The sequence below is a fragment of the Macaca mulatta genome, chromosome 14 (genome assembly GCF_049350105.2).
Source record: "Macaca mulatta isolate MMU2019108-1 chromosome 14, T2T-MMU8v2.0, whole genome shotgun sequence".
NCBI lineage: Eukaryota > Metazoa > Chordata > Mammalia > Primates > Cercopithecidae > Macaca > Macaca mulatta.
This window is the reverse complement of record NC_133419.1, coordinates 115,303,176-115,330,022: the sequence shown is the minus strand read 5'-3', so window position 1 is coordinate 115,330,022 and position 26,847 is coordinate 115,303,176. Positions and strand designations below refer to the sequence as shown.

Below are 26,847 nucleotides of genomic sequence, written 5' to 3'. Positions count from 1 at the left end.
ACTTCTTTTTTTCCTTCTTTTCCTTCTATTGGGCTAACCAAACATATTTTATTATTTCATCTAATCCTCATTGTTGATTTATTATATATATCACTTTTTAAAAGAAATATTTAGTGGTTATACTAGGGTTACAGTATTTTTCTTAATCAGAGTCTATCTTCAAGTAATGTTATCCCAATTCACACATGGTATAAAGACTTCAAGATAGTTTTTCCAACTTCCTACTTTTCATTATTTGTGCTTACGTTGTCATACATATACACTATAAACACACAGTGTTAGAGATCAAAATGACAGGAATCTTGGATTCAGTCCTGTTTCAAAGTTCATCAGATGACCTGCACAAATCATTCAAACTTTGTTCTGTGCTCTTGGTTCTTTAAGTCAAGCATATCTATTATGCCTACCTCATAAAAAGATCCCAGGTTAACATTAGATTTCAAAATCTATGTGACCAAACCAAATTAAAATCTATAAATCTATATGTCTCAGAGTAGACTGTGAACTTGGGTGGGTGCTGGCATCAGTCCTCTATGGAGCAGCCAAACCAAACCCACTGCAAATACTTTTTCCTTATTACAGGCTCCTCAGTGAAAAATTTGACAATCATAGACCCAGTTTTATAAGGTTAAAACAGCTTTTCCAAAGGTCATCATGTAAAGACATAAAGAAGTATTGTTAAAGCGAATTTGGTAGAACAGGACCAAAGATGTTGGAAGAATTTCAAGATCTGAAACAAGAAGACCAGTTGTGAAATTGGTCTTGATTCCATCTTTTTAAAAACATAAGACTGGAAAGATTGATGGGCATGCTTAAATAAGTTTACCCTCCTGTGTAGGGCAGCAGTAATAAACCCATGGAGGGAGCCACAGGGCCAGCAGTTACTGCTTCCTGTGGGCACTGGTGCAGCTGTCTGGGTGCCTGCTATTTCCAGCACTGTTTTCATCAGACCAAGAATACAAATCCCAGATGGATTCAAACCCATGACTATAAGCTTTCACTCTGTTAGTCTCAGATGCAATTAATATTATTGTCTTCCCTATGTTATATTTGAGGTTCTTTTAGTTCAATTCAGCAAATTGTATTGCAACCTACTATGTATGAGATAATATGCACTTGAATCCTGCCAACTGGGTCTTGATGATAATGCTCAGATGGAAACTAGAAAGTTTGACTTTCGGTTGACAATTACTCTCCATCATTCAAACTTCTGGCTCTTTTTCTCATCAGTTATTTATTGTAACTATAATATTTATCAAATTGTATTAACTAAATACAATTATTTATCCAACACTCTTTTTCTCGTCAGTTATTTATTGTAACTAGAATTAGACTCATAAAACTTTAGGAATTTGAAATCATATAGCCTACTATGCAGAACACTTCATTTCTCCTTCCTGCCTCTGCTTGAGCTAATAACTACAGTTTGTGATCCAGGCCCCTCCTTAAGGTGGAGTTGACATAGCTGACGCTTCTGTCTTAGCTGAAACAAGCAAAAGGTTGTGAATCCATGCTAAAGGTAAACAAACTGTAACTTATATCTGCAGTTTATTGTGGTACAAAGGAGAGGTATGCCAGTAGCACACTGGTGGCTTCAGAAGAAATCCTCAACTCCTAGCTCGCCAGAGAGTCTATGTATGGGATCGAACAGTCTTCAAACTAAAGGTATGAAAATATTTGTAAAATTGGGGGGGTGAGGGAAAAGTATAACATTTATTTTCGGGTGCAGAAATGTCTAATGCCCATGTATAAACTAGAGACCTGGGGTGAAAGGTGCTTCTACAGGATGGTAAATTTTGAGGGATGGAAAGTTTTAGAAGGGCAGCATTCAAGCAATCTGATGTTAAAGTTTAAAGTTCCAAGTTAAAAGAGAACTTGGAATTCCAGTGCAAAGAGAAATGTTAAGACAAATCATAGAAAAATACTGATAAGGCCTGAATTGTTTTTTAAGTAAGAAATGTTTTAAAATAATTCTTTTCAAGCTTCAGAGGTGCTAGAAAGCCTGCCAAAACAGAAAACGAGGACATATTAACAGATTGGCATTAATGAAACAGAAAAACTAATTTATATTCAAGAGGCACTATAATCATGTGGTTCTCGGTGTCAGTATTTGCTGGAGTATTTTGTGTCTGCCCTTGAGTTTAAGGGAATAGAACAGGGAACCTGATAGTTAGGTGACAAATAGTCTGGAGACTTCATCTAGACACAAGCAAGCTTGCATACTTCAGGCCCTTAGCTGCTCGATTTCTTAAAGTTCACAGTGGGCTCCATGAAATATTTGTTCTGTAGAATGTACAAGCAGATAGCTAAAAGAGAGCACCTGGGAGATACCAAGTACAGCTTGGAGGGTGAAGGTTTACTTCTGGGAGTTATTTATGTGAGGCTAAAAAGTAATCATGAGTCAAAAAAATTTCAAATGTTTCCAACGTTTGTTTGCTTTTCTGTTTTGTTTTGTTGTATGTTTTTGTGCTTGTTTTTGTATTGTCTCTTGTAGGATCCTAATCATGAAAATAAGTATGATAAATTATAAGTCGCTGTGGGCACTGTTGTTTATATTAGCCTCCTGGATCGCTTTTACAGTTTTCCAGAACTCCACAAAGGTAGGAAATGCTTTATTTATGTGGTTTACAAAAGCTCATTTTTGCTTGTTACCTCATCTGTTCTAGGAAAGGCTAAACTACAAGACTTGTAGATCATAGGAGGGGAGTTTCAACAGCTAGATACCAAACAACATACCTGATAATCATTAAGCAATATGTGAGAGGATAAATACTGTGTGTGTGTTCACACATACACATTCTTTCTTTGTCACAAATAAATGCATTGCACTTATCTTCTTGCAATGCTTACCTCATCTTTTTACTTTCTTTAAGGGAACATCTGAAGAACAGAATATCTGTATTTTTGGGTTTTGTTTGTTTTTAATTTTTAATTTTTGTGGGTACAAAGTAGGTGTATGTATTTATGAGGTAGATGAGATATTTTGATACAAGCATACAATACATAGTAATCACATCAGGGTAAATGGGGTATTCATTGCCTCAAGAGTTTATCTTTTCTTTGTGCTACAAACAATACAATTATACTCTTTTCGCTATTTTTAAAATGTAAAATAAATTATTGGTGATTGTAGTTACCCTGTTATACTATCAAATACTAGATCTTATTCATTCTGTCTAATCATATTTTTATACTCATTAACTAGCCCCACTTCACCTCCATGCCCCCACTACCCTTCCCAGCCTTTGGCAGCCGTCATTCTACTCTCTATCTCCATGAGTTCAATTGTTTTAATTATTAACTTCCACAAATAAAAAAGAACATGCAAAGTTTGTCTTTTGTGCCTAGCTTATTTCACTTAACATAATGACCTCCAGTTCCATCCATGTTGCTGCAAATGACAGAATCTTGTTCTTTTTATAACTGAATACTACTCCATTATGTATGTATACCATATTTTCTTTGTGTATTTGTCTGTTGATGGACATTTAGGCTGCTTACAAATCATGGCTACTGTAATTAGTACTGTAATAAACACGGGAGTGCAAGTAGCTCTTGGATATACTGATTTCCTTTCTTTTGGGTATATACTTAGCCGTGGGATTGCTGGATCATATGGTAGTTCTATTTTTAGTTTTTTGAGGAACCTTCAAACTGTTCTCTATAGTGGTGTACTAATTACTTTCCCACCAACAGTGTACAAGGGTTCCCTGTTCTCCACATCCTCACTAGCATATGTTACTACCTGTCTTTTGGATAAAAGTCATTTTAACAGGAGTGAGATTATATTACATTGTAGTTTTGATTTGTGTTTCTCTAATGATCAATGATGTTGAGCACCTTGTAATATACCTGACTGCCATTTGTATATCTTCTTCTGGTAAGTGTCTATTCAGATCTTTTGCCCATTTTTTAATTGGATTGTTAGATTTTTTTTTGCTATAGAGTTGGTTGAGTTCCTTGTATATTCTGGATAGTAATCCCTTGTCAGATGGATAGTTCGCAAATATCTTCTCCCATTCTGGAGGTTAACTCTTCACTCACTTGATTGCTTCTTTTGCTGTGAAGAAGTTTTTAGTTTTATATAATCCCATTTGTCTATCTTTGCTTTTGTTCTCGGTGCATTTGAGGTCTTATCCAAAAATCCTCTGGCTACTCCAGTGTCCTGAACAGTATTCCCTATGTTTTCTTCTAGTATTTTCATACTTTGGGTCATACACATCAGTATTTAATTCATTTTTAACTGAGTTTTGTATATGGTGAGAGAAAAGGGTCTAATATCATTATTTTGCATATAGATATTCAGTTTCTCCAGCACCATTTATTTTAAATACTTTTGTTCCCCCATTGTATGTTCTTGATGACTTTGTCAAAAATCCAGATGACTGTAAATATGTGGATTCATTTGTGTGTTCTCTATTGTGTTCCATTGGTCTATGTGACTATTTTTATCCCAGTATAACACTGTTTTGTTTACTATAACTTTGTAGTATATTTTGAAGTCAGGTAATATAATGCCTTCAGCTTTGTTCTTTTTGCTCAGAAAAGCTTTGGCTATTCTGGATCTTGTTTCCATACAGATTTTAAGATTGTTTTGCTATGTTGACAAAGAATATTATTAGTATTTTGATAGGGTTTGCCTTGAATTTGTAGATTGCTTTTAGTAGTCTGAACATTTTAACATTTATTCTTCTAGCCCATGAACATGGAATATCTTTCTATTTTGTGTGTGTGTATGTGTATGTGTGTGTGTGTGTGTGTGTTTTCCAGTTTCTTGCATCAATGTTTTGTAGTTTTCACTGTAGAGATCTTTCATCTCTTTAGATCAATTTATTCCTAGGATTTTTTTTTTTTTGTAGCTACTGTAAATGAAATTGCTTTCTTGATTTTTTTTCAGGTTGTTTGGTATTGGTGTATAGAAATGTTACTGATTTTTTTATGTTGATTTTGTATCCTGCGGCTTTACTGAGTTTTTAAAATCAGTTCTGACAGTTTTTCATTGAAGTCTATGGGGTTTTCTAAATATAAATTTATGTGGTCTGCAAACAGGGACAATTTAACTTCCTTCCTTCCAATTTGTATGCCCTTTATTTATTTCTCTGACTTAATTTTCTTCTAGTCCTAGCTCTGGCTAGGACTTCCAATACTATGTTGAATGAAACTGGTAAAAAGCGGTCAACACTATCTGTTCCAGATCTCAGAAGGCTTTCAACTCTTCCACATTGAATGTGATGTTAGCTGTGGATTTGTTATACATGGATTTTATTGTTTTGAGGTACATTTCTTCCATACCTAATTTGTTGAGATATTTTTATCTGAAGCGAAGTTGAATGTTATCAAATGCCTTTTCTATTGAGATGATTATATGATTTTTGTTAAATGAGAAGGGTCCACCTGACAAATGGACTTTCAAAAAATTAGGGACATAATATACCCTGGTCAATATCTCAGATAATCCTTGCATCAAAGGCTGTCAGTCCAAACATATCCTGTTCACCCACAGATTTGTAGGTCACTACTTTTAGCAAACATCATACAGGGGTCTGGAATTCCATGAGGAATTTATTGTTTCGAGGTACATTTGGTGAAAGATTTTAAGGACTTTCCATTGGCTGGAGGCTGGCAAGTGGAGTTTGCCATATTCTGACTGTAGTCATCCTGAGAGCTGGAAAGTAAACCCTTGAGAAATGGCCCATTCTATTTCTGCAGGGGAGTACTGAGGCTTAATTTCTTTTATGGAGCCTTTCCAGGTTAGAGGGGCTTCAAGTTGATGCCATGAGGCTTTCTTGCTGCTGACTTGGCTGCCTGATCTGCTAACTTGTTTCTTTCAGCTATTTCTTTTGTTCCCTTCTGATGTCCCTTACAATGCATCACTGCTACCTCTCTCATGGAAGGAAAACTGAGGATAATAATCTGTTAGTTTCCTGGTGGTAATTTATAGTAGATTCATTAGTGGTAAGAAAGTGTCTTTCCTTCCAAATGGTAGCATGAGCATGGAGAACTAAAAAAGCATACTTGGAGTCAATGTAAATGTTAGCTACCTTTCACTTGCTTAATTCAAGTGCTCTTGTAAGAGCTATCAGTTCAGCTAGTTGAGCACTTACGCCTGGATAGAGAGGTGCACTTTCAATAATATCATTCAGAGTTGACTACTGGATATTCTGCCTTACGGGCTTCTTGCTCTACAAAGGAACTGCCATCTGTGAAGATGGTCCAGTCTGGATTTTCTAGGGCAGTTTCCCTGAGATTCTCCCTGGCTTCATAGATCTGTACCACAACTTGCTCACAGTCATGTTCAGGTTCCCCAGTTTTCTTGGGGAGGAAAGTGGCTGGGTTTAGGCAAGAACAAGTTTTTAACTGAACTGCTGACCCTTCTAACAGCACAGCCTGATATTTTAGGAGCCAACTGTCTGTTAGCCAAAGGTTCACCATAAAAGACAGCAATCCTGCTACATTATATGGGGCATAAACAGTTAAGCCATTTTCCCAGGGATAGTTTGGTGACCTCTAGTACCAGTAGGGCCAACATGGCCATTGCTCAGAGGCATGCTGGCCATCCTTCACCCACCAAATCAAGTTTCTTACTCAGGTAGCCCACTAGTTGTTAGGCTGGTCCTCAGGCCTGAATTAAAATTTCCATTCCCATTCCTTTCCTTTCTGATACATAAAGATTGAAGGTCCTCCCTACACGATGGCTGAGGGTTGGTACCTTAAGTAAGGCCTGCTTTAGCTGGCTAAAGGCCTTTTGAGCTTTAGGTTTCCAGGTTAGGAGATGAGTTTTATCCACTTGAGTTTCTTGTATGAAGTGATATAGAGGATGACCTATCTCATCATACCCAGTTATCCATAGCCTGCAAAATCCTGTAATGCCCCAAAATCCTGTCAGTTGCTTGAGGATTTTAGGGAGGGAGAAGGAGGAAATGGGCTTAATTCTTTCTTCCCCTAATGCTCTGATCCTTTCAGAAGCACCAAACCAAGGTACTTTACCAAGGTTTTGCAAAGTCGGACCTTAGATTTTTAAATCTTATATGCTCTGTCAGCTAAGAAATTAAGAAGAGCTTTAGTGCCTTCCCAAGAGGTTTCCTCAGTTGGGGCACAGAGCAGTATATCATCCCATATTGCAAGACCCTTACCTAAGGATGGGAAAACTCAGAGAGGTCCTTTGACAATGCTTCTGTCTAAACAAATGAGGGATAATCTCAAAATCCCTGAGGCAGCACCATGCATTTTAACTGGGCAGTTTGGCCAGAGGGATTCTTCAAAGGCAAACAGGTATTGAGAGTCACGATGTAACAGTATGCAGAAAAAGGCATCCTTTAAATCTAGGACTGTAAACCATTTAGTTCCCGCAGGTATTTGGATTAGCAAGGTATAGGGATTAGGTACTACCAGATGGATTGAGACTATGGCCTTATTAATGAACCTCCATTCTGCATTGGGTTTTTGTGCTCCTAATATTGGGGTGTTGTAGGGACTGTTACAGGGTTTAAGGAAGCCCTGCATCTTCAGGTTATTAATAATGGCTTCTAGCCCTTTCTTAGCTTCTGGCTTTAGGCGATATTGTCTCTGATTAGGAAAAAAAGTGGGATCATTAGGATAGATCCAGACTGAAATAGTGGTTACAGCTCAACCTATTCTTCCTTGAGTTGCTCAGACTTCTGGATTGATATTAGCTTCCACTGGAGGAGAAAAAGAGTTTTTCCTGGGGCTGGCCCCCATGCAAGCTAGAATGTCTCTACCTAATAAAGGAGTGGGACTTTCAGGCATGATTAAAAAGGCACATGTAAATATGTCCCCACAACTGCAATTAAGGGGTTGAGAAAGACATATCAGATTAGAGTTTTTCTGAGACACCCCTCACCTCTCATGCTATGGGAAGAGGGTAGGCCTCGATTATAGAGGGGAAAAGAGAGGCTGGCTCTGGTGTCCAGAAGGAGGTCCACCTTCCTTCCTTCAGTTTCCAGAATTACCTGGACTCCTGTGCTGTAATGGCAGTTTGAGCCACTGGAGCCAGGGCTTGAGCCCCGGGACCCATCAGTCCAGTCCTACTGGACCATCTCTGAGACTGGTTCTGAACCTGTTGACCTCCATCTCTGGGGGCAGTCTGATCACCAGTGGTCCTCGTCACAGGCTAGAGAGGGTTGAGGTGGCTTCTTCTTGCTTCCTGGGCACTCCTTTTTAAAGTGCTCTGACTTCCCACATTGATAGCAACTCACAGATGCACCTCAGGGATCCCAGACTTTGCAAGCCTGCAAAGCAGCTACCATAGCCTCAGTCCTTCTCTTGTGTTTCCTCTCTTTTTTCTGGGCCTCTTCCTGGTCCCTACTATAAAAGACCAAGGTGGCCACCCTCAGGAGATTCTCCAAAATGCTGTCTGGCCCTATAGCCTACTTCTGTAGTTTCCTTCTAATATTGGGAGCTGCCTGTGTAATAAACTTGTCATTTAGAATGAGCTGTCCCTCAACTGAATCAGGGGACAAGGAGGTGTGTTTTATTAGTGCCTCTTTCAGCCTTTCCATAAAGGCTGTGGGATTCTTTTCTGGATTTTGGTTTACCATGGACAGTTTAGGGTACTTAAGAGGTTTGGCCCTAGTTCTTCATAGGCCCCCCAATATACACATTAAAAGGTATTTCCTTTTCTATTCATCTGTAATGTCACTGGGGTTCCAAACAAGGTGGTCAAGAGGTAGTGCTTCTCTTCCTATTGGGAATGATGCTTCCCCTATTTCTTCACTTTCCCTATTTTCTTTTTTTCCCTTTTGGCCTACTATAGGAGACATACTGTTCATCTTTGAATTTCTCTCCTGCCTGCAGAGCTGCCTGTTTTTCAGCTGCAGTTAGGGTCTGGCTTAGGAGCAGCATAACATCCCTCCATGAGAGGTTAAACACCTGAGTTAAATTTTGGAAAGCTTTTATATACCTATCAGGGTCATCAGAAAATCGGCCTAAGTCTCCCTTTATTTGCCTAAGATCCTGCAATGAGAAGGGAACCCTAGTGACATCACCTCCATTGAGCATATCCTGTAAGGGTAAGAGTGAAGCTGGGGTAGTGGGGAGTTTTGGAAATGGTGGAGCTGAAGGACCTGATGGCACAGCTGGAGGGGGCCTCAGAGAGGGAGGACAAGAAGAGCCTAGACACTCAATACTTGCCTCAAATAGTTCCCCTGGAGGTTGCTTCTCTAGTTTTGGAGAATCATTCCCATTGGGTCCTCCTGATATGACTGCTGAAAGAGCTGAGCTGATTGTGCAATGCTTGCAAAGTTCTGGGTTGTCTCACAGGGTGAAGAAAGCCTGTACATAAGAGATCTCTGACCATTTGCCATCCCATCTACAGAAAACATCTAAATGTTGGATAGTATTAAAACCAAGGCTCCCCTCTGTAGGCCAGGCTGGTTGAAGATGGTAAGAGGGCCACACCCTTGTGCAAAAGAAAATGAGCCACTTTTTCTTCAGAGTCTTGGGGTCAAAGGAATCTCAGTGCTTCAGAAAGCACTCCAGAGGAGTGCAGACCAAAGATAGTCTGTTATTCATCTAGAAAGAGAAGCAAGAAAAAAGATGTCCCTTTAGTCACCTTCCTTTCCTTTGGAAAGGCCTAGGGTGGAGGGGAAGACAGTAGAGGGCATCCCCCCAACTGTTTTCCCTCCTTGGCTCCCTGAGCCTTGGCATCCTTTAAAGGTGCCATCCACTGATGCAGGCATAACCCTCAGCAATGAAACCAGAGGAACCAATCAATTGGGATTAGTCATGCTCACCCACGTGATTCTAGTCCTCTGCTGGTGATTTCCCTTTGACTTCCTAGACTTGTGTGATCTGCATGACTCCCAATAAATGGATCTCGAGAGAGACTGTGTTACACTTACATTTGGGCAATGCCCTTTAACGGAGAGAGAATGCAGGTTTGAGCTGTACAATTTGCTATTATGGCCTGTACTAAAATATTTATTCTTAGGCAGTGGCTCTGGTTAACTTCCAGAATTAAATTCCCCTTACTATTTAAATACCATTTTAAGTGGAGGCAGAATAGGTGCTTTAAAAGAACATAGGAATCAAATGGTGGTTTTCCTGCTGATGGGACCGTGTTGAGACTAAAATTTGGTTTTGGAGGACCTTTTTCTCCTCATTGTTGAAGGCAGAGTTTTCTTGTTCACAGAAGGAGCATAAAGCCTGGTCTCTAGTAGAGGGGCACAAAAAGCAAGAATTGGGAAGCTAAGAGTGTTTTGGCAAATGGCCAATAATATGCCTAATGGGATAGGGTTCCTACTTTACTAGGTGGTACTGTTGACCTTGAAATACAATGTGCTCTCCAGACCAAGGGTAAAGAGAAAGATGTTCACAGGGGGTGTGGGGGAGGGAAGGACGCCCTCTCTGCCTAGAAAATCACAAAAACAGTAATCCCATGAGCTATATTCCCAGGTACTATAGCATTTCCTGATCTTGCCTAACAGGATTACTTTACTGAATTGTAAAAATTGTCAAAGTATTGCATATAGAGAGAGGGTAGGAGACATGGAATTTGCAGATAGGAAAGGAGAAAATTTGCAATAGAAAAGGCTACTGTATTGTAAAAATTGTCAAAGTATTGCATATAGAGAGAGGGTAGGAGACATGGAATTTGCAGATAGGAAAGGAGAAAATTTGCAATAGAAAAGGCTTGGAGATCCTGTTGCCATCATCCACCAGGCTGTTGGAGGCTGGAATTAGTCCAGAAGCCTTCGGGTAACACCAAGGTGTCTCCCTGGCCAGGAACCTTCAGTGCCTCTTGACCTCTTCCAGCCCCACATGACAGCTAGGCTCTCTGTAAAAGGAAACCAATTAGAAGCAAAGTCAACATTCCCAGCACCCTGAGGACACAGGGAGATAATAGCTAAGTTCTCCCTGGCAAGTCTGTCCCCTGAGTCTTGTAAGGCTGGTAGCCATGCTAACTTTTTAAATGGCTGATTGAGGGCCCAGTATTTGGTTTGATTTTAAAAATGGAGAGCAGATGGCCTTGAAATGAAGGAGTTGGGGTCCACTCCTACACTCACCCTTCCAATGAATCTTCCTCAGATCCCAGGTGGGCCCCCACAATGAAACGGCATTGTTCATCTGGGATAATACCCAAGGTTCATTGTCTCACATCAAGGACATGGACATACAAGGAATGAGTTTATGAGCAGAGGTTTAATAGGCAAAACAAAGAGAAAAGCTCTCTTCTGTAGAGAGAGGGGTCTTGAGTGGGTCTTTTGGTCCACAGTGAAGTGCAGGAGATTTTATAGATGAGCTTGAGGAGGTAGTGTCTGATTTACATAGGGCAAGAAAGATTGGTCAGACCAGGTGTGCCATTTGCATAGCACGTGAAGAAGTTGGCTGTCCCACTCTAATCTTTTATTATGCAGATGGATTCTCTACCTGGCCAGCTCCATGTTGCCTGCTTTTTTACTGTACACATTGTGACAAAGAAAATGGAAGATGGGGCCTCCATGTTGAACATGCCTGGCCGTCAGTTAGCCCTTTTCTATTGACACAGCTGCCAGCATTCACCATACAAGCTTTCAGCTTGCTTATCGATGTTTGCAGCTTGATTTTCTGGGCTGCTCTTTGTTAGAAAAGAAATTACTTGGGGGCTCCTTTTTGTTAAAAAGGGAAGCCTTGCCAAGGACTCCTTTACCCTCACTGTCTACCTAAATAATGTCTTTCTAGCTCCTGTTTCATTTCCTTTATATATTTAGGTGTTCTGAATGTTAAATGTGTATATATATATATTTATATATATATTTCTCTTGATGAATTGATCCCTTTATTATTACATAATGACCTTCTTTTTCTCTTTTTACAGTTTTTGACTTAAAGTCCAATGTATCTGATATAAATATAGTGATTCCTGCTCTCTTTTGGTTTCCATTTGCATGGAATATCTTTTTCCATTACTTCACTTTCAGTCTATATGTGTCCTTAAAGATGAAGTGAATCTCCTGCAGAAGGATAGAATTGGGTCTTGTTTTTTTATAATCTACTCAACCATTCTATGTCTTTGGGGCAGGGAGTATAGAAATATACCATTTTATTACAGTCTCACAAGGATAAAAACAGTATCTCAAAACTCCCCCAATTCTGCAGGTGGAGGAGGGCAGGACACTAGCCTACCATCCTCCACCTGCAGAACTTGGGGAAGACAGATAGCAGTCAGTGTGAGTTTTCTCGCTCACTTGAGGCCAGTGAGAAGGTATGAGAATGGAACCGAACTAAAAATGGCTGATGTTACTTTAGGAGCCTGAAAAGAACAGGGCATCCTTGAAGACCCACCCCTTTTAGAATGCGCAATAAAGGCACCTTTCCAAAGCTACTAAGCAGGAACTTGGCATTTCAGTATTTTGTCTCATGTTTGCACAAAAGTATTCCTTTCACCCAGACCTGGCACCTTTTATGCTTCGGAGTTAAGACCTGCGGAGGGATGGGTGGCAAGGCAGCTCCTAGAAGAGATCACCCAGCACAGCTGCCCTGGGCTCAGGGTCTTGATTTCTGTCTAGTCCCTGGAACTATTTATATTTAATAAATTTTATATGAATACCTGGAGAAATAGAAAACATAAAATCTGAGGGTTTGGGAGAGAAAGATTGGGGACTAGGCAGGAAGCCAGAGCTGGAGAGCTTTCCTCAGGCCAGCTTGACCTGGTCCTTGACCTCTTTGGCTCCTGGCTTCTTCTCCTTTGTTTTTCTCCGCTTCTGTGACTTCTTTCTTCATCTCTGAGTCTCTCTTTTTCATCCTGTTTTAACCCTCTTGGATTTTCTGAAGATGGGAGAGATCTTGCGGCCACCCTCTCCCTCCTCATCAGAACCGAAGAACTCTTCCTCACAGGTAATTCGTCTGTCAGAGAAACAGATGGAGATGCTTGTCAGGGTCTTCTTCATTCTCAATGCCACCCTCTTGAGGGACAGCATCCTCAGGAATCACCTGCATTTGGACTGCAGATGGATGGGGCTGCATTACTAGGTTCTCAAACAGCCATTATTTAATCTTCTCCAGGTACTCATTAGTGTTCTAGTTAGTCATATTGGAAGGACTGATGTAGGGCTTGAAATATGGTCTGAAGTATTCAAACTAGTCATTGTATGAAGGCTCATTAGAAATCTCCATATCCAGAGCCACAGCTATTTCTTATTTCCAGCACTGAGCAACGTTATAAATGGTGTAACCACCTTCTGCCATCAACAGTATAGGCAGGTTGAAGCTCTTGACAAATTCCATACACTTGGCATGCGCTTTCATGGTCAGATTAAAGCAATCTAACTGATCCCTAAACAAGGCATCTGAGACATGCCATAAGACCATCACGCTAGACAGGAGCATCTCTATTACTTTGGACATGACCAGTTTCAAAATGGCCTCACAGGACTCATAATCAATCCCATCTAGGAGCAGACAGTTAACAGCATAATATCTGCCTTGCCAGTCCCAATATCCCATAGGTCCCCATTTCCTGGGAAGTACTCTCCATATTTATGAAAGGACACAGTCCTGACCTGGCCTGTAATATAGAAGGTCTCTTCCATGCCATCATCATGGTGAATATCAACATCAACATACAACACCCTCTGGTGATACTTTAGCAGTTCCAGGGTGGCCCAGATTGTATCACTGATATAACAGAAGCCAGATGCCTTGAACTTCTTTGCATGGTGCAGGCCCCCAGCCCAATTCACAGCAATGTCCATCTGCTGCTTATTAAGTTTCACAGCACTTGCCACAGAGCCACCAGTAGACAACTGACAGAAGTCAAACAGGCCATCAGATACTGGACAGTCCTCACTAACATTAAATCCCCGCATCTGCTTGCTGTGCTTGGACACGTAATCTGGACAGATGGAGCACAATAATTTAATGCAGTAATCACTGTGGTACTTGGTCATCTCCTCAGCATTGGCTTTGTGAGGGGGAGGGTTTCCATTTTTCAGTAGAACCCATAGTTGAGCAGCAAACTGTGAGTCATGCAGATTCAGTGAGGCTTCCTTGGGTGGGCTTGTCCATAATAGTAATTTCCAATATCCCTATCATAGTAGTAACAGACTTTCCTCCTGGTGCCCTGCCTTTGCGCCATCTTGCTCACCTCCTGTCCCTCTGTCCCTCCTGTCAGTCATTCTCCGTTCTATGTCTTCTTATTGGATAATTTAAATAACATTGACAATAGCATGTAAATAAATATTGAAAATCATAATAAGTAAAAATGACAGGAACAGAACTAGGAACAGGTTAATTTCATAGCATGTTACACTTCCTCTCATTTCAGCTCAGGTATGCTTTAAATTTATCCATCTCATATCACATTTGCTGTCATTTCAGATTTGGTCTGCTCTAAACTTACCCATCTCCCTCCATCACTGGAACAATTCCATAAAGTCCTTATTCCTTAAAGCACCACTGATACCATTAAAGCCACTAACAGAGACTGAACTCAGAATAAAGGAAATCATAGAAAAACTAGATCAGCAGATCCCACCCAGACCTTTCACCCACATGAACACCACTACCAGCGCCACACACAGCACAGCCACCATCCTCAACCCTCGAGATACGTACTGCAGGGGAGACCAGCTGGACATCCTGCTGGAAATGAGGGACCACTTGGGACACAGGAAGCAATATGGTGGGGATTTCCTGAGGGCCAGGATGTCCTCCCCAGCCCTGATGGCAGGTGCTTCGGGAAAGGTGACTGACTTCAACAATGGTACCTACCTGGTCAGCTTCACTCTATTCTGGGAGGGCCAGGTCTCCCTGTCTCTGCTGCTCATCCACCCCAGTGAAGGGGTGTCAGCACTCTGGAGTGCAAGGAACCAAGGCTATGACAGGGTGATCTTCATTGGCCAGTTCGTCAATGGCACTTCCCAAGTCCACTCTGAATGTGGCCTGATCCTAAACACAAATGCTGAATTGTGCCAGTACCTGGACAACAGAGACCAAGAAGCCTTCTACTGTGTGAGGCCTCAACACATGCCCTGTGCTGCACTCACTCATATGCATTCTGAGAACAAGAAAGTTTCTTATCTTAGCAAACAAGAAAAGAGCCTCTTTGAAAGGTAAAAATAATTACTTCTTGAGACTACGTGTGCAAATATTGTGATTTGGCCTATATACTGATCCAAAGAAAAGTCTTGTGAGTGCATCAATTTTGGGTGTCTTTAGTAAGAACCTTTTGGGAAAGGATCTGTGAATTCATTTAGAGACAGTGCCCATTCTCTAGTAATCCACAAACTTTTTGAATATTTAATTCTTATCAATGAGATAAAAATATATACAGAATAAAAACTAAAAGAAAATGAGAAATGCACATTTGTATATGTGTGTATGCTCTAATACATTTTTTCTGCATCTCAATAAATCCTCTTACATGCCTTCCGGGTAACTGTATCCCATAGCCTAATAGGCAAAGAAATGGAAATTTACTAAATGGCCTGAAACTGTAGGCATAATAATTGACTTATCTCTAAGAAATAACTGAGGCACTGGATAATCTAGTTTCTGTATGTTTCCTGATTTGAGGCCACCCACAGATTAATTTCTGTATTTGTGTCTTTAAGGTCAAATGTGGGTGTAGAGATTATGGAAAAATTCAATACGATTAGTGTCTCCAAATGCAACAGTAAGTACTCCTGTGTTTGGTGGGTGGTGCCTAGTTTTAGACTCATTTAAAGGGTTTTTTCTTTCTACTGGATTTGTTCACTGTTTCAGTCCTATCAGCACTCTGTTCATCTGGCTTATCTAAGGTTGGCCAAGACACCAGTTATCTAGGTGAGTGAATAATTGAATCACCGGGATATCATAAGCCTATTTTAGTAACTGTAACTCTCATCATCAGTCTATTTGTCAGTCAGTGAATTCCCTGCCCGATTTATACAATAACCTTTAAGTGTTAACTCTTTCCCAATTCTGTACCTAGTTCTTTACCTCACCACAACACCCCTCTTCATACCACTGCCATCACCTCTTCCCACATCACCACTAGCCCATCACCATCTAGAGGTTTCCAACCTGCCATCTGGGTGTCAATTTATTATAATCCTTCCCTCTGGATCTTTGCCACCTTTCAAACAATTGTTAGCATACAAAATAGAACTTCCACACTTATATTTACTAATTACTCTCCAATTTCTTTGAATCCAAATAGCCTAGGAAACTCCTATCTAAAATGATTCAAGGCAAGAGCTTTTATGTCTCTGCAAGTTCAGCATTAAAACCTTGCTAATCACAAAAAAAAAGAAAGAAAGCCTTGCTAATCACTAATAAACCTATCTACACTGAAGTCTAAATACGTACCTAGATATAGAAATGTTGTTTTTCACTACACATACACGAGTACACGCATACCAGTTATTAAAATATTAAACTACTTCTCTCGGTTGATTAATAATCACTGCCCCAAACCTGCCATGGGCTCCTCACCATCATGGCTTCCTCACCATCATGGCTTCCTCACCATCATGGCGACCTCAACACTTGGATTCCAAGACTCTTCTAAACCCCTCCAAGACTGAGGGGTTAATCCCTGGCCCATCTTGGACCTCCAAGATACTGTACAGCCTATAGCCATATTCATTTGGATTGGCCAGTTCCCAAGTCAAACTGGTTGTTAGTATTTTTTATGTCACCTTTATTTAACTCAAAGGATTTGTATTTTGATAGTGGCATTTAAGACACTTACAGTGTGACAAACTTAGGGGTAAAGTGAGCTAAAATGATAGGATAATTGAGCTTCCATTCCTATGCAAGAATTCATGACTTTACTTTCATAGAAAGGCTAGAAAATACTTAAATTTTCCCCCAGAAAGCCATTCTTTTCTAGGAGGAAACATATACTCTTATAATGAACATTAATGCACATTATTTAGGAAATTCACATCACAGAAAAATTTTTATTAAAAAAAAAAAAATCTGTTCCATTAAGAGAATACTTCAATAAGACTTTTTCCACCATTACCACCACCCTTACCCCCTCTTAGGATACTTAGAGGATAGAAGGCTCTTAATAAATACTGATGGGTAATTTGATGTTTTAGAAGATCCTATCTTACTGATTCTTTGGCAGAAGAAACAGTTGCAAAGAAAGAGAAATGCAAGGTTGGAATGACATCCACAATCCCCAGTGGGCATGTCTGGAGAAACACATGGAATCCTGTCTCCTGTAGTTTGGCTACAGTCAAAATGAAGGAATGCCTGAGAGGAAAGCTCATATATCTAATGGGAGATTCCACGATGCGCCAGTGGATGGAATACTTCAAAGCCAGTATCAACAGTATGCCTCAGTCTAAGTTATAATTCTTACCCCTTTCAAAAACTTCTTTTCCATTTCAAAGGGGAGAAGGGAATATGGGAAATGCCTCTTTATTTTTCATATTCTTCAATCACAACACACCAAAATTTTTCACAAGGCATTGTTATCTTTCCTTTAAAAAAAAAAGACAGCTATCTAACTGGAAGGAAACCAGTGTAGAAAAAGGTTTACTATATCCCTATCTCTGCAGAATTCACACTTCAGTATGTACCCAAGTAGGCTCAGAAAACTATTGATGGAGCCAAAGATAACTTAAGATATTAAATTGTCCAGCTTCTAGAACCAGCATAATGATTAAGGGTATGATTCTAAAACCAGACAGCCTGGGTTCAAAACTTGACTTCCCTACCTCCTATCTGGGTGACTTTGAACAAATTACATAACCATTCCATCCCTCAGTTTTCTCATCTGTCAACTAAAGATGAAAAGAATTTCTATCTGGTAAAATAAGGTAATCCATACAATGCATTTAGAATATTGCTTCTCACATGGTTAAGTTCTCTTTTGTGTAAGGTATTATTACTGTCATCATTACCTAAAAGAACAGATGTCAGAAGTGAAATAGACTGCATCAGGTAGGCACAAGTAAAGTATGGGTTTGGAGTCTAACAGACCTAGGCTGTGCTATTTAGAAACAATGACTTTGGGCATGTTATTTATTTTCCCTGCCTGGTGTTTCTCATCAATCAACCAGGAATAATAATAGTGATATAGTTTAAATGATTTTCCCCTCCAAATCTCATGTTCAAACATGATCTCCAACACCAGAAGTGGGACCTAGTGGGAAGTGTTTGGGTCATGGAGGTGAATCTCTCATGAATGGCTTGGTGCCCTCCCCATGGTAATGAGTGTGTTCTTGCTCTGTCAGTTCATGTGAGAACTGGTTACTTAAAAGAGCCTGGCATCTCTCTTGCTCCCTCTCTCACCATGTGACACACTGGCTCCCCTTCCCTTCTGCCATGACTGAAAGCTTCCTGGCCTCACCAGATGCTGAACAGATGCTGATGCCATGCTTGTACAACCTGCAGAACCATCAGCCAAATAAGCCTCCTTTCCTTATAAACTACCCAGCCTCAGGTATTCCTTTATAGCAATGCAAACAGACTAATACAAGTTTGTATCGAAGATTAAGTGAAGTAATGGATATAAAGTATTTAACACATTGCAAGGCGTAGTGGCACATAGAAAGTGCCCAAAAAACCAATAGCCATTGCAATTGTTATCATTACTTAATTTAAGGGTCAGGAATAGAATCCAATTGCTAAAATCCTAGTTCAGTTGCTCTATTTACTAAACCAAGAGTGCACCAGTAATAACTCCAAATTTGCTAATGGACCTTAGCAACCTCACCTACAAAACCACTATTGGCTGTCCCTCTATGACCCCGGATCCTGGCTCTCATCACTGAGAGAAATGCAGTAGCTGTGGCTCCATCCTGGCCTTCCCAAAATGAGGCCACTCATGATCTCAAACTTAGAAGGAAAGTTGATCCAATAAAAGTAGGAAAATTGGTAGGGCCTTAGTTCTAAGTTATAAGAAAAATTCTCAACAGAAGGTTTAAATTGTCAACTCAAAGAGCTTTAAATTGTGATCTCTGGTAAATGACTAAACTCCTAGGGAAACCTCAATTACCTCATCTACAAAATTCAGGGTCTAGTAACAGCCTTTAGCATCACATTCCATAACAGTGATTCTCTTAGGTCATATAAAGGACTGAGTTATAGAGTTACCTACCTCTTCAACTCATCTTTTAATTTGTCATAGAAAAACAACTGTTGTACATTGTCTTAAAAGTTAAATTCTATGGCCAGAGTGTGATTTGGAAAAGAAAACTGAAGTAAGTTGGAAGCAGAGTGAAGAAAATAGCTCTACCATTTTCCTCCAACTTACCCTAGAGCATCTCTGTTTTCCAGCCTCACTGGGTTAAGTCTTCAAACGTAGCCTTTTGCTTCTAAGACAATCCCGTGTTACAAAGCATCAATAATCCTTCTCTGCACATTTTCCTCAAAAGTTCTAACTACAAGGCAGTTAGCCCTGCTGTTCTGGTAAAAGTCTAATTAATATGATGAAAATGGAAGAACTTCATTTCATTCTATTCATGTGTCAATTAAATATACATGAGAGGATCCTTGAGGTTAATGGATAGATCAGTCCAAATAAATGCTTTGTATATTGTAAAGGGTTCCACAAATGACTAGTAATACTTATTATTATAGTAAGGCACTTAATATTATCCCATGCATATGTGAAGGAAACACAGAAGTACAGAATATAATTTCAGTCTTGAGGGAATTTAAACAGTGGCTGGGGAAATAGGGTTTACATATTTTTTTATGAAAAGGCCATCAATTAGTACCGTTCTCTATCCTCAAATGAGTTTAGTCTACAGTCAACGAAATGTACAAAAATAATATCTACAAAACTGACCACATAATCCTCCAAGGAAGTTACTTCACTACCTTTCCATCCCCACTCCACTAGATTCCACATGATTCTATAAGGTAGCATGAACATAATCTCTCACATTTACATACACTTTTTTAATTTTTAATTTTTTTATTTCAGTAGGTTTTTGGGGAGCCAGTGGTGTTTGGTTACATGGACAAGTTCTTTAGTGGTAATTTCTGACATAGTGATGCACCCATCACCCGACCAGTGTACACTGTGCCCAGAGTATAGTCTTTTATCCCTCATCAACCCTGAACCTTTCCTCCGAGTCCCCAAAGTCCATTGTATCATTCTTAGGTCTTTGCATCCTCATAGTTGAGTTCCCACATATGAGTGAGAACATACGATGTTTGGTTTTCCATTCCTGAGTTACTTCACTTAGAATAATAGCCTCCCATTCCATCCAGGTTGCTGCAAATGCCATTATTTCATTCCTTTTCATGGCTGACTAGTACTCCATAGTGTGTGTATGTGTGTGTATAACATTTTATATATATACAACATTTTATATATAATATATATAACATCTTATATTATATATATACAAATAAAACATTTTCTTTATCCTCTCATTGATTGATGGGCATTTGGGCTGGTTCCATATTTTTGCAATTGCAAATTCTGCTGCTATAAACATGAGTGTACAAGTATCTTTTTCGTATAATGATTTTTTTTCTTCTGGGTAGATGCCAAGAAGTCAGATTGCTATATCAAATGGTAGATCTACTTTTAGTTCTTTAATCTCCACACTGTTTTTCATAGTGGTTGCACTAGTTTACATTCCCACCAACAGTGTAAAAGTGCTCCCTCATTACTGCATCCATGCCAACATCTATTGATTTTTTGAATATGGCCTTTTTTACAGGAGTGAGGTGGTATCACATTGTGGTTTTGATTTGCATTTCCCTGATAGTGATGTTGAGCATTTTTCCATATGTTTGTTCACCATCTGTGTATCTTCCTTTGAGAATTGTCTATTCATGTCCTTAGCCCACTTTTTGATGGAATTGTTTTTTTCTTGCTGATTTCTTTGAGTTCTTTGTAGATTCTGGATATTAGTCCTTTGTTGAATGTATAAATTGTGAAGATTTTCTCCCACTCTGTGAGTTGTCTGTTAACTCTGCTGATTATATCTTTAGTTATGCAGAAGCTTTATAGTTTAATTAAGTCCCATCCATTTATCTTTGTTTTTGTTGCATTTGCTTTTGGGTTCTTGGTCATGACGTTTTTGCCTAAGTCAATGTCTAGAATGGTTTTTCTAATGTTATCTTCCAGAATCTTTATGGCTTCAGGTCTTAGATTTAAGTCTTTGATCCATCTGGAGTTGATTTTTGTATAAGATAAGAGATGAGGATCCACTTTCATTCTTCTATATATGGCTTGCCAATTATCCCAGCACCATTTGCTGAACAGTTGAATAGGGTGTCCTTCCCCAACATTATGTTTTTGTTTGCTTTGTCAAAGATCAGTTGGCTGTAAGTATTGGGCTTTATTTCTGGGTTCTGTATTCTGCTCCATTGGTCTGTGTGCCTATTTTTATGCCCGTACCATACTATTTCAGTGACTATGGCCTTATAGTATAGTTTGAAGTCAAGGAATGTGATGCCTCCAGATTTGTTCTTTTTGCTTAGTCTTGCTTTGGCTATGAGGGCTCTTTTTTGGTTCCATATGAATTTTAGAATTGTTTTTTCTAGTTCTGTGAAGAATAATAGTGGTATTTTGATGAAAATTGCATTGAATTTGTAGATTGCTTTTGATAGTATGGTCATTTTCACAATATTGATTCTACCCATCCATGAGCATGTGATGTGTTTCCATTTATTTGTGTCATCTATAATTTCTTTCAGCAGTGTTTTGTAGTTTTCCTTGTAGAGGTCTTTCACATCCTTGGCTAGGTATATTCCTAAGGATTTTACTTTATTTTATTTTATTTTATTGCAACTATTGTGAAAGGGGTAGAATTCTTGATTTGATTCTCAGCTTGGTTGCTGTTGGTGTAAAGGAGAGCTACTGATTTGTGTATATTAATTTTGTATCCTAAAACTTTGCTGAATTCATTTACCATTTCTACGAGCTTTTGGGATAAGTCTTTACGGTTTTCTAGGTATACTATCTTATAATCAGCGACAGGAAGTAAAAAGATTTCCTCTTTACCGATTCAGGTGCCCTTTATTTCTTCCTTTTGTCCAACTGCTCCAGCTGGGACTTCCAGTACTATGTCGAAGAGAGGTGGTGAGAATGGGCATCCTTGTCTTGTTCCAGTTCTCAGAGGGAATGCTTTCAACTTTTACCCATTCAATATTATGTTGGCTAGGGGTTTATTGTAGATGGCTTTTATTACCTTAAGGTATGTCCCTTCTATGCTGATTTTGCTGAGGGTTTTAATCATAATAGATGCTGGATTTTCTCAAATGCTTTTTCTGTGTCTACTGAGATGATCATGTGATTTTTGTTTTTAATTCTGTTTATATGTTGTATCACATTTATTGACTTACGTATGTTAAACCATCCCGGCATCCCTGGTATGAAACCCACTTGATCATGGTGGATTATCTTTTTGATATGCTGTTGGATTTGGTTAGCTAGTGAGGATTTTAGCATCTATGTTCATCAGGGATATTATTGGTCTGTAGTTTCCTTTTTTTGTTGTGTCCTTCCCTGGTTGTGGTATTAGGATGATACTGGCTTTACAGAATGATTTAGGGAGGATTCCCTCTTTCTCTATCTTTTGAGATAGTGTGAATAGGATTTGTATCAATTTTTCTTTGAATGTCTGACAGAATCAGCTGTGAATCTATCCTGAACTTTTTGTATTGGCAATTTTTTTATTACCATTTCAACCGCATTGTTTGTTACTGGTCTGTTCAGAGATTCTGTATCTTCCTGGTTTAATCTAGGAGGGTTGTATATTTCCAGGAATTTATCCCCTCTAGGTTTTCTAGTTTATGTGTTTAAAGGTGTTTATAGTAGCCTTGAATAGCCTTTTGTATTTCTGTGGTATCAGTTGTGATATCTCTGATTTTATTTCTAATTGAGCTTATTTGGATCTTCTCTCTTCTTAGTTAATCTTGCTAATGGTCTATCAATTCTATATATCTTTTCAAAGAACCAGCTTTTTGTTTCATTTATTTTTGTATTATTTTTGTTTCAGTTTCATTTACTTCTGCTCTGATCTTCATTATTTATTTTCTTCTGCCAGGTTTGGGTTTGGATTATTCTTGTTTCTCCAGTTCCATGAGATATGACATTAGTTTATCTATTTGTGCTCTTTCAGACTTTTTGATGCAGGCATATAAGTCTATGAAATTTCCTCTTACCATTACTTTTGCTGTATCCCAGAGGTTTTGATAGCTTACATCACTATTATGGTTCAGTTCAAAGAATTTTTTAATTTCTATCTTGATTTTATTGTTGACTCAATGATCGTTCAGGAGCAGGTTATTGAATTCCATGTATTTGCTTGGTTTTGAGGGTTCCTTTTGGAGTTTATTTCCAATTTTATCCCACTGCGGTCTGAGAGAGTACTTGATATACTTTCGATTTTCTTAAATGTACTGAGACTTGTTTTGTGGCCTATCATATGTTCTACTTTGGAGAATGTTCCATGTGCTAATGAATAGAATGTATATTCTTCAGTTGTTGGGTAGAATGTTCTGTAAATATCTGTTAAGTCCATTTGTTGTAGGGTATAGTTTAAGTCCATTATTTCTTGGTTGACTTTCTGTCTTGATGACCAGTCTAGTGCTGTCTGTGGAATGTTAAAGTTCCCCACTGTTATTATGTTGCCATCTCTCATTTCTTTGGTCTATTAGTAATTGTTTTGTAAATTTGGGAGCTCCAGTGTTAGATGCATATATATTTAGAATTGTGGTATTTTCCTGTTGAATTAGTTATTTTATCATTATATAATGTCCCTCTTTGTCTTTTTAATCTGCTGTTGCTTTAAGGTTTGTTTTGTCTGATACAAGAATAGCTATTCCTCCTTGCTTTTGGTGTCCATTTGCATGGAATATCTTTTTCCACCCCTTTACCTTAAGTTTATGTGAGTCCTTATGTGTTATTAACAGGTGACTTTCCTAAAGACAACAGAAACTTGGTTGGTGAATTCTTACCCATTCTTCCATTCCATATGTTTTAAGTGGAGCATTCAGGCCATTTACATTCAATGTTAGTATTGAGGTATAAGATACTGTTCTATTCATTGTGCTACTTGTTGCCTGAATACCTTGATTTTTTCTTCATTGTGTTATTGTATATAGGTCCTGTGACAATTATGCTTTAAGGAGGTTCTATTTTGGTGCATTTTGATAACTTGTTTCAAGATTTAGAGCTCCTTTTAGTAGTTATTGTAGTGCTGGCTGATAGTGGCAAATTCTCTCAGCATTTGTCTGGAAAAGATTATCTTTTCTTAATTCATGAAGCTTAGTTTCACTGGATTCAAAATTCTTGGCTGATAATTTTTTTGTTTAAGGAGGCTAAAAATAGAACCCCAATCCCTTCTAGCTTGTAGGGTTTCTGCTGAGAAATCGGCTGTTAATCTGATAAGTTTTCTTTTATAGGTTACCTGATGCCTTTGCCTCACAGCTATTAAGATTTTTTCCCTTCCTCTTGACTTTAGATAACCTGATTACCATGTGCCTAGGCAATGATCTTTTTGTGATGAATTTCCCAGGTGTTCTTTGAGCTTCTTGTATTTGGATGTCTAGATCTCTAGCAAGGCCAGGGAAATTTTCCTCGATTAGTCCCTCTAATATATTTTCCAGACTTTTAAATTTCTCTTCTTCCTTGGGAATACCAATTATTCTTAGGTTTGGGCATTTAGTATAGTCCCAGACTTCTTGGTGGATATGTTCATTTTTTTTAAATCCTTTTTTGTCTTTGATGGATTAATTCAAAAGCCTTGTCTTTTAGCTCTGAGGTTCTTTTTTCTGCTTGTTCAATTATATTGCTGAGACTTTCCAGTGCATTTTGCATTTCTCCAAGTGTATCCTTGATTTCCAGAAGTTGTGATTGTTTTTTATTTATACTATCTATTTCACTGAAGAATTTTCCTTTCATATTCTGTATCATGTTTTTAATTTAAGTTGGACTTCATCTTTCTCTGGTGCCTCCTTGATTAGCTTAATAATTGACCTTCTAAATTATTTTTCTTACAATTCAGAGATTTATTCTTGGTGTAGATCCATTGGTGGTAAACTGGTATGATCTTTTGTGGGAGTTAAAGAATCTTGTTTTGTCGTATTACGAGAATTGGTTTTTGGGTTTCTTCTCATTTGGGTAGACATGTCAGAGGGAAGATCTGGGATTCAAGGGCTGCTATTCAGATTCTTTTGTCCCACAGGGTGCTCCCTTGATGTGGTTTAATCCTCCTTCCCCTAGGAATGGGGCTTCCTGAGAGCCAAACTGTAGTGATTGTTTTTGCTCTTCTGAGTCTCACTACCCAGTGGAGCTACTGGTCTCTGGGTTGGTACTGGAGAATGTCTGCAAAGAATCCTGTGATGTGACACATCTTCAGGTCTTGCAGCCTTGGATACCAGCACCTGCTCCAGCGGAGTTACCAGGGGAGTGAAGTGGACTCTGTGAGGGTCCTTGGTTGTGTTTTTGTTTAGTGTGCTGGTTTTGTGTTGGTTGGCCTCCAGCCAGGAGGTGGCACTTTTAAGAGCACATCAGCATCCTATAGGCAGGATGCAAACTTGCCCTAGGGACACAGTTTTTCAGCATCTCAGAGAGGCTGCAGTGGTGATCCTGTTCATTCAAAGGGTCTATGGATTCTCCTGACTTTCCTGGTATGTTCCTGTGGTAGTTACTGGAGCAAAAGTTCATGATGTGAGTCTCCACATGCTGCTCTGTCTGTCCAAGTGGGAGCTGCAAGCTAGTCGTGCCTCCTATCCACCATCTTAATCCAAGAAACTATGTAACACTTTGACTGTTCAAATAATTTTCAAAAACATCTCCTCATCTAAACCTATAATAAATTAGACATGATTAGCTTATTTAATTATACCAATTAAATCTCTTCTATCTTTATATCTACTCAATCTTGGTAACTATATCCTCATTTTATTTTGGGATTGCCTATTTGTTATCAGCACTGAAGTCAGTGGATCTGCATGAATCTGGAAAATTGCAACACCAGCTTGCTGTGGATTTGGATAGGAACATCAACATCCAGTGGCAAAAACATTGTTATCCCTTGGTAGGATCAATGACCTATTCAGTCAAAGAGATGGAGTACCTCACCCGTGCCATTGACAGAACTGGAGGAGAAAAAAATACTGTCATTGTTATTTCCCTGGGCCAGCATTTCAGACCCTTTCCCATTGATGTTTTTATCCGAAGGGCCCTCAATGTCCACAAAGCCATTAAGCGTCTTCTTCTGAGAAGCCCAGACACTATGGTTATCATCAAAACAGAAAACATCAGGGAGATGTACAATGATGCAGAAAGATTTAGTGACTTTCATGGTTACATTCAATATCTCATCATAAAGGACATTTTCCAGGATCTTAGTGTGAGTATCATTGATGCCTGGGATATAACAATTGCATATGGCACAAATGATGTACACCCACCTCAACATGTAGTGGGAAATCAGATTAATATATTGCTAAACTATATTTGTTAAATAACACAAAAGTCTGAAATTCATTCACTTAAGTAAAAAAATTTATTGACTGCCTACTAGCAGGCCAGATGCTGTTTGGCTCTGAATTCCCAACTAGCAAGAGCAGAGAATCTACATTATGGCTGATCCATAAGCCACCAATTCAGCTAAATGAGATGTTTTTAATCTGGGCTTTCACTTAAAAGTAAAACTAAAAACACTCATGAAAAGAGTCTACCCTTCTTGATCAGAGCCATACCACTCTTCACCAATGGGAAGTCAAGATACCTATGGGTAAAAGTTCTCTCTGATGCATGAAAATTCAGAGTGATCAAGTAATTTTAAAATAAATATTTGGAGAAAGCAGTCCTGTTTGTTTATTTCTATCACTAAAGACAAGCTCTAGATGAATTTCCAAGTCAGAAGAGAAGTCTTGTGAGGCAATTCTCCCATAGTCATAGAGAGGATTCTAAGTAAGGAAACGTGGGTCCTG

General features: G+C 39.0%; 1 protein-coding gene and 1 pseudogene across 6 annotated transcripts in view; one reads left to right on the top strand and one right to left on the bottom strand.

Moving 5' to 3' along the window:
- NXPE4 (neurexophilin and PC-esterase domain family member 4) overlaps nucleotides 1–26,720 on the top strand; it is a 77,659-nt gene extending 50,939 nt beyond the window's left edge. Inside the window, exons 1-7 of one of the 5 annotated variants that reach the window (XM_077964338.1) lie at nucleotides 987–1,004; nucleotides 1,548–1,665; nucleotides 2,495–2,600; nucleotides 14,317–15,050; nucleotides 15,552–15,613; nucleotides 17,057–17,263; nucleotides 25,840–26,720. In XM_077964338.1, coding sequence (XP_077820464.1) covers nucleotides 2,505–2,600; nucleotides 14,317–15,050; nucleotides 15,552–15,613; nucleotides 17,057–17,263; nucleotides 25,840–26,375 — 1,635 coding nt within the window. In that variant the 5' untranslated portion in view covers nucleotides 987–1,004; nucleotides 1,548–1,665; nucleotides 2,495–2,504 and the 3' untranslated portion in view covers nucleotides 26,376–26,720. Of the gene's footprint in view, nucleotides 1–986; nucleotides 1,005–1,428; nucleotides 1,666–2,494; nucleotides 2,601–14,316; nucleotides 15,051–15,551; nucleotides 15,614–17,056; nucleotides 17,264–25,839 lie in introns of those variants that run through there. The other 4 variants (XM_077964339.1, XM_001088696.5, XM_077964340.1 and 1 more) reach the window with 4 other exon arrangements.
- LOC144334468 (histone deacetylase 1 pseudogene) lies at nucleotides 5,076–14,300 on the bottom strand (annotated as a pseudogene). Its single transcript, XR_013404306.1, has one exon. The product of XR_013404306.1 is annotated as a histone deacetylase 1 pseudogene (transcript).
- Nucleotides 26,721–26,847: the final 127 nt, after the last annotated feature.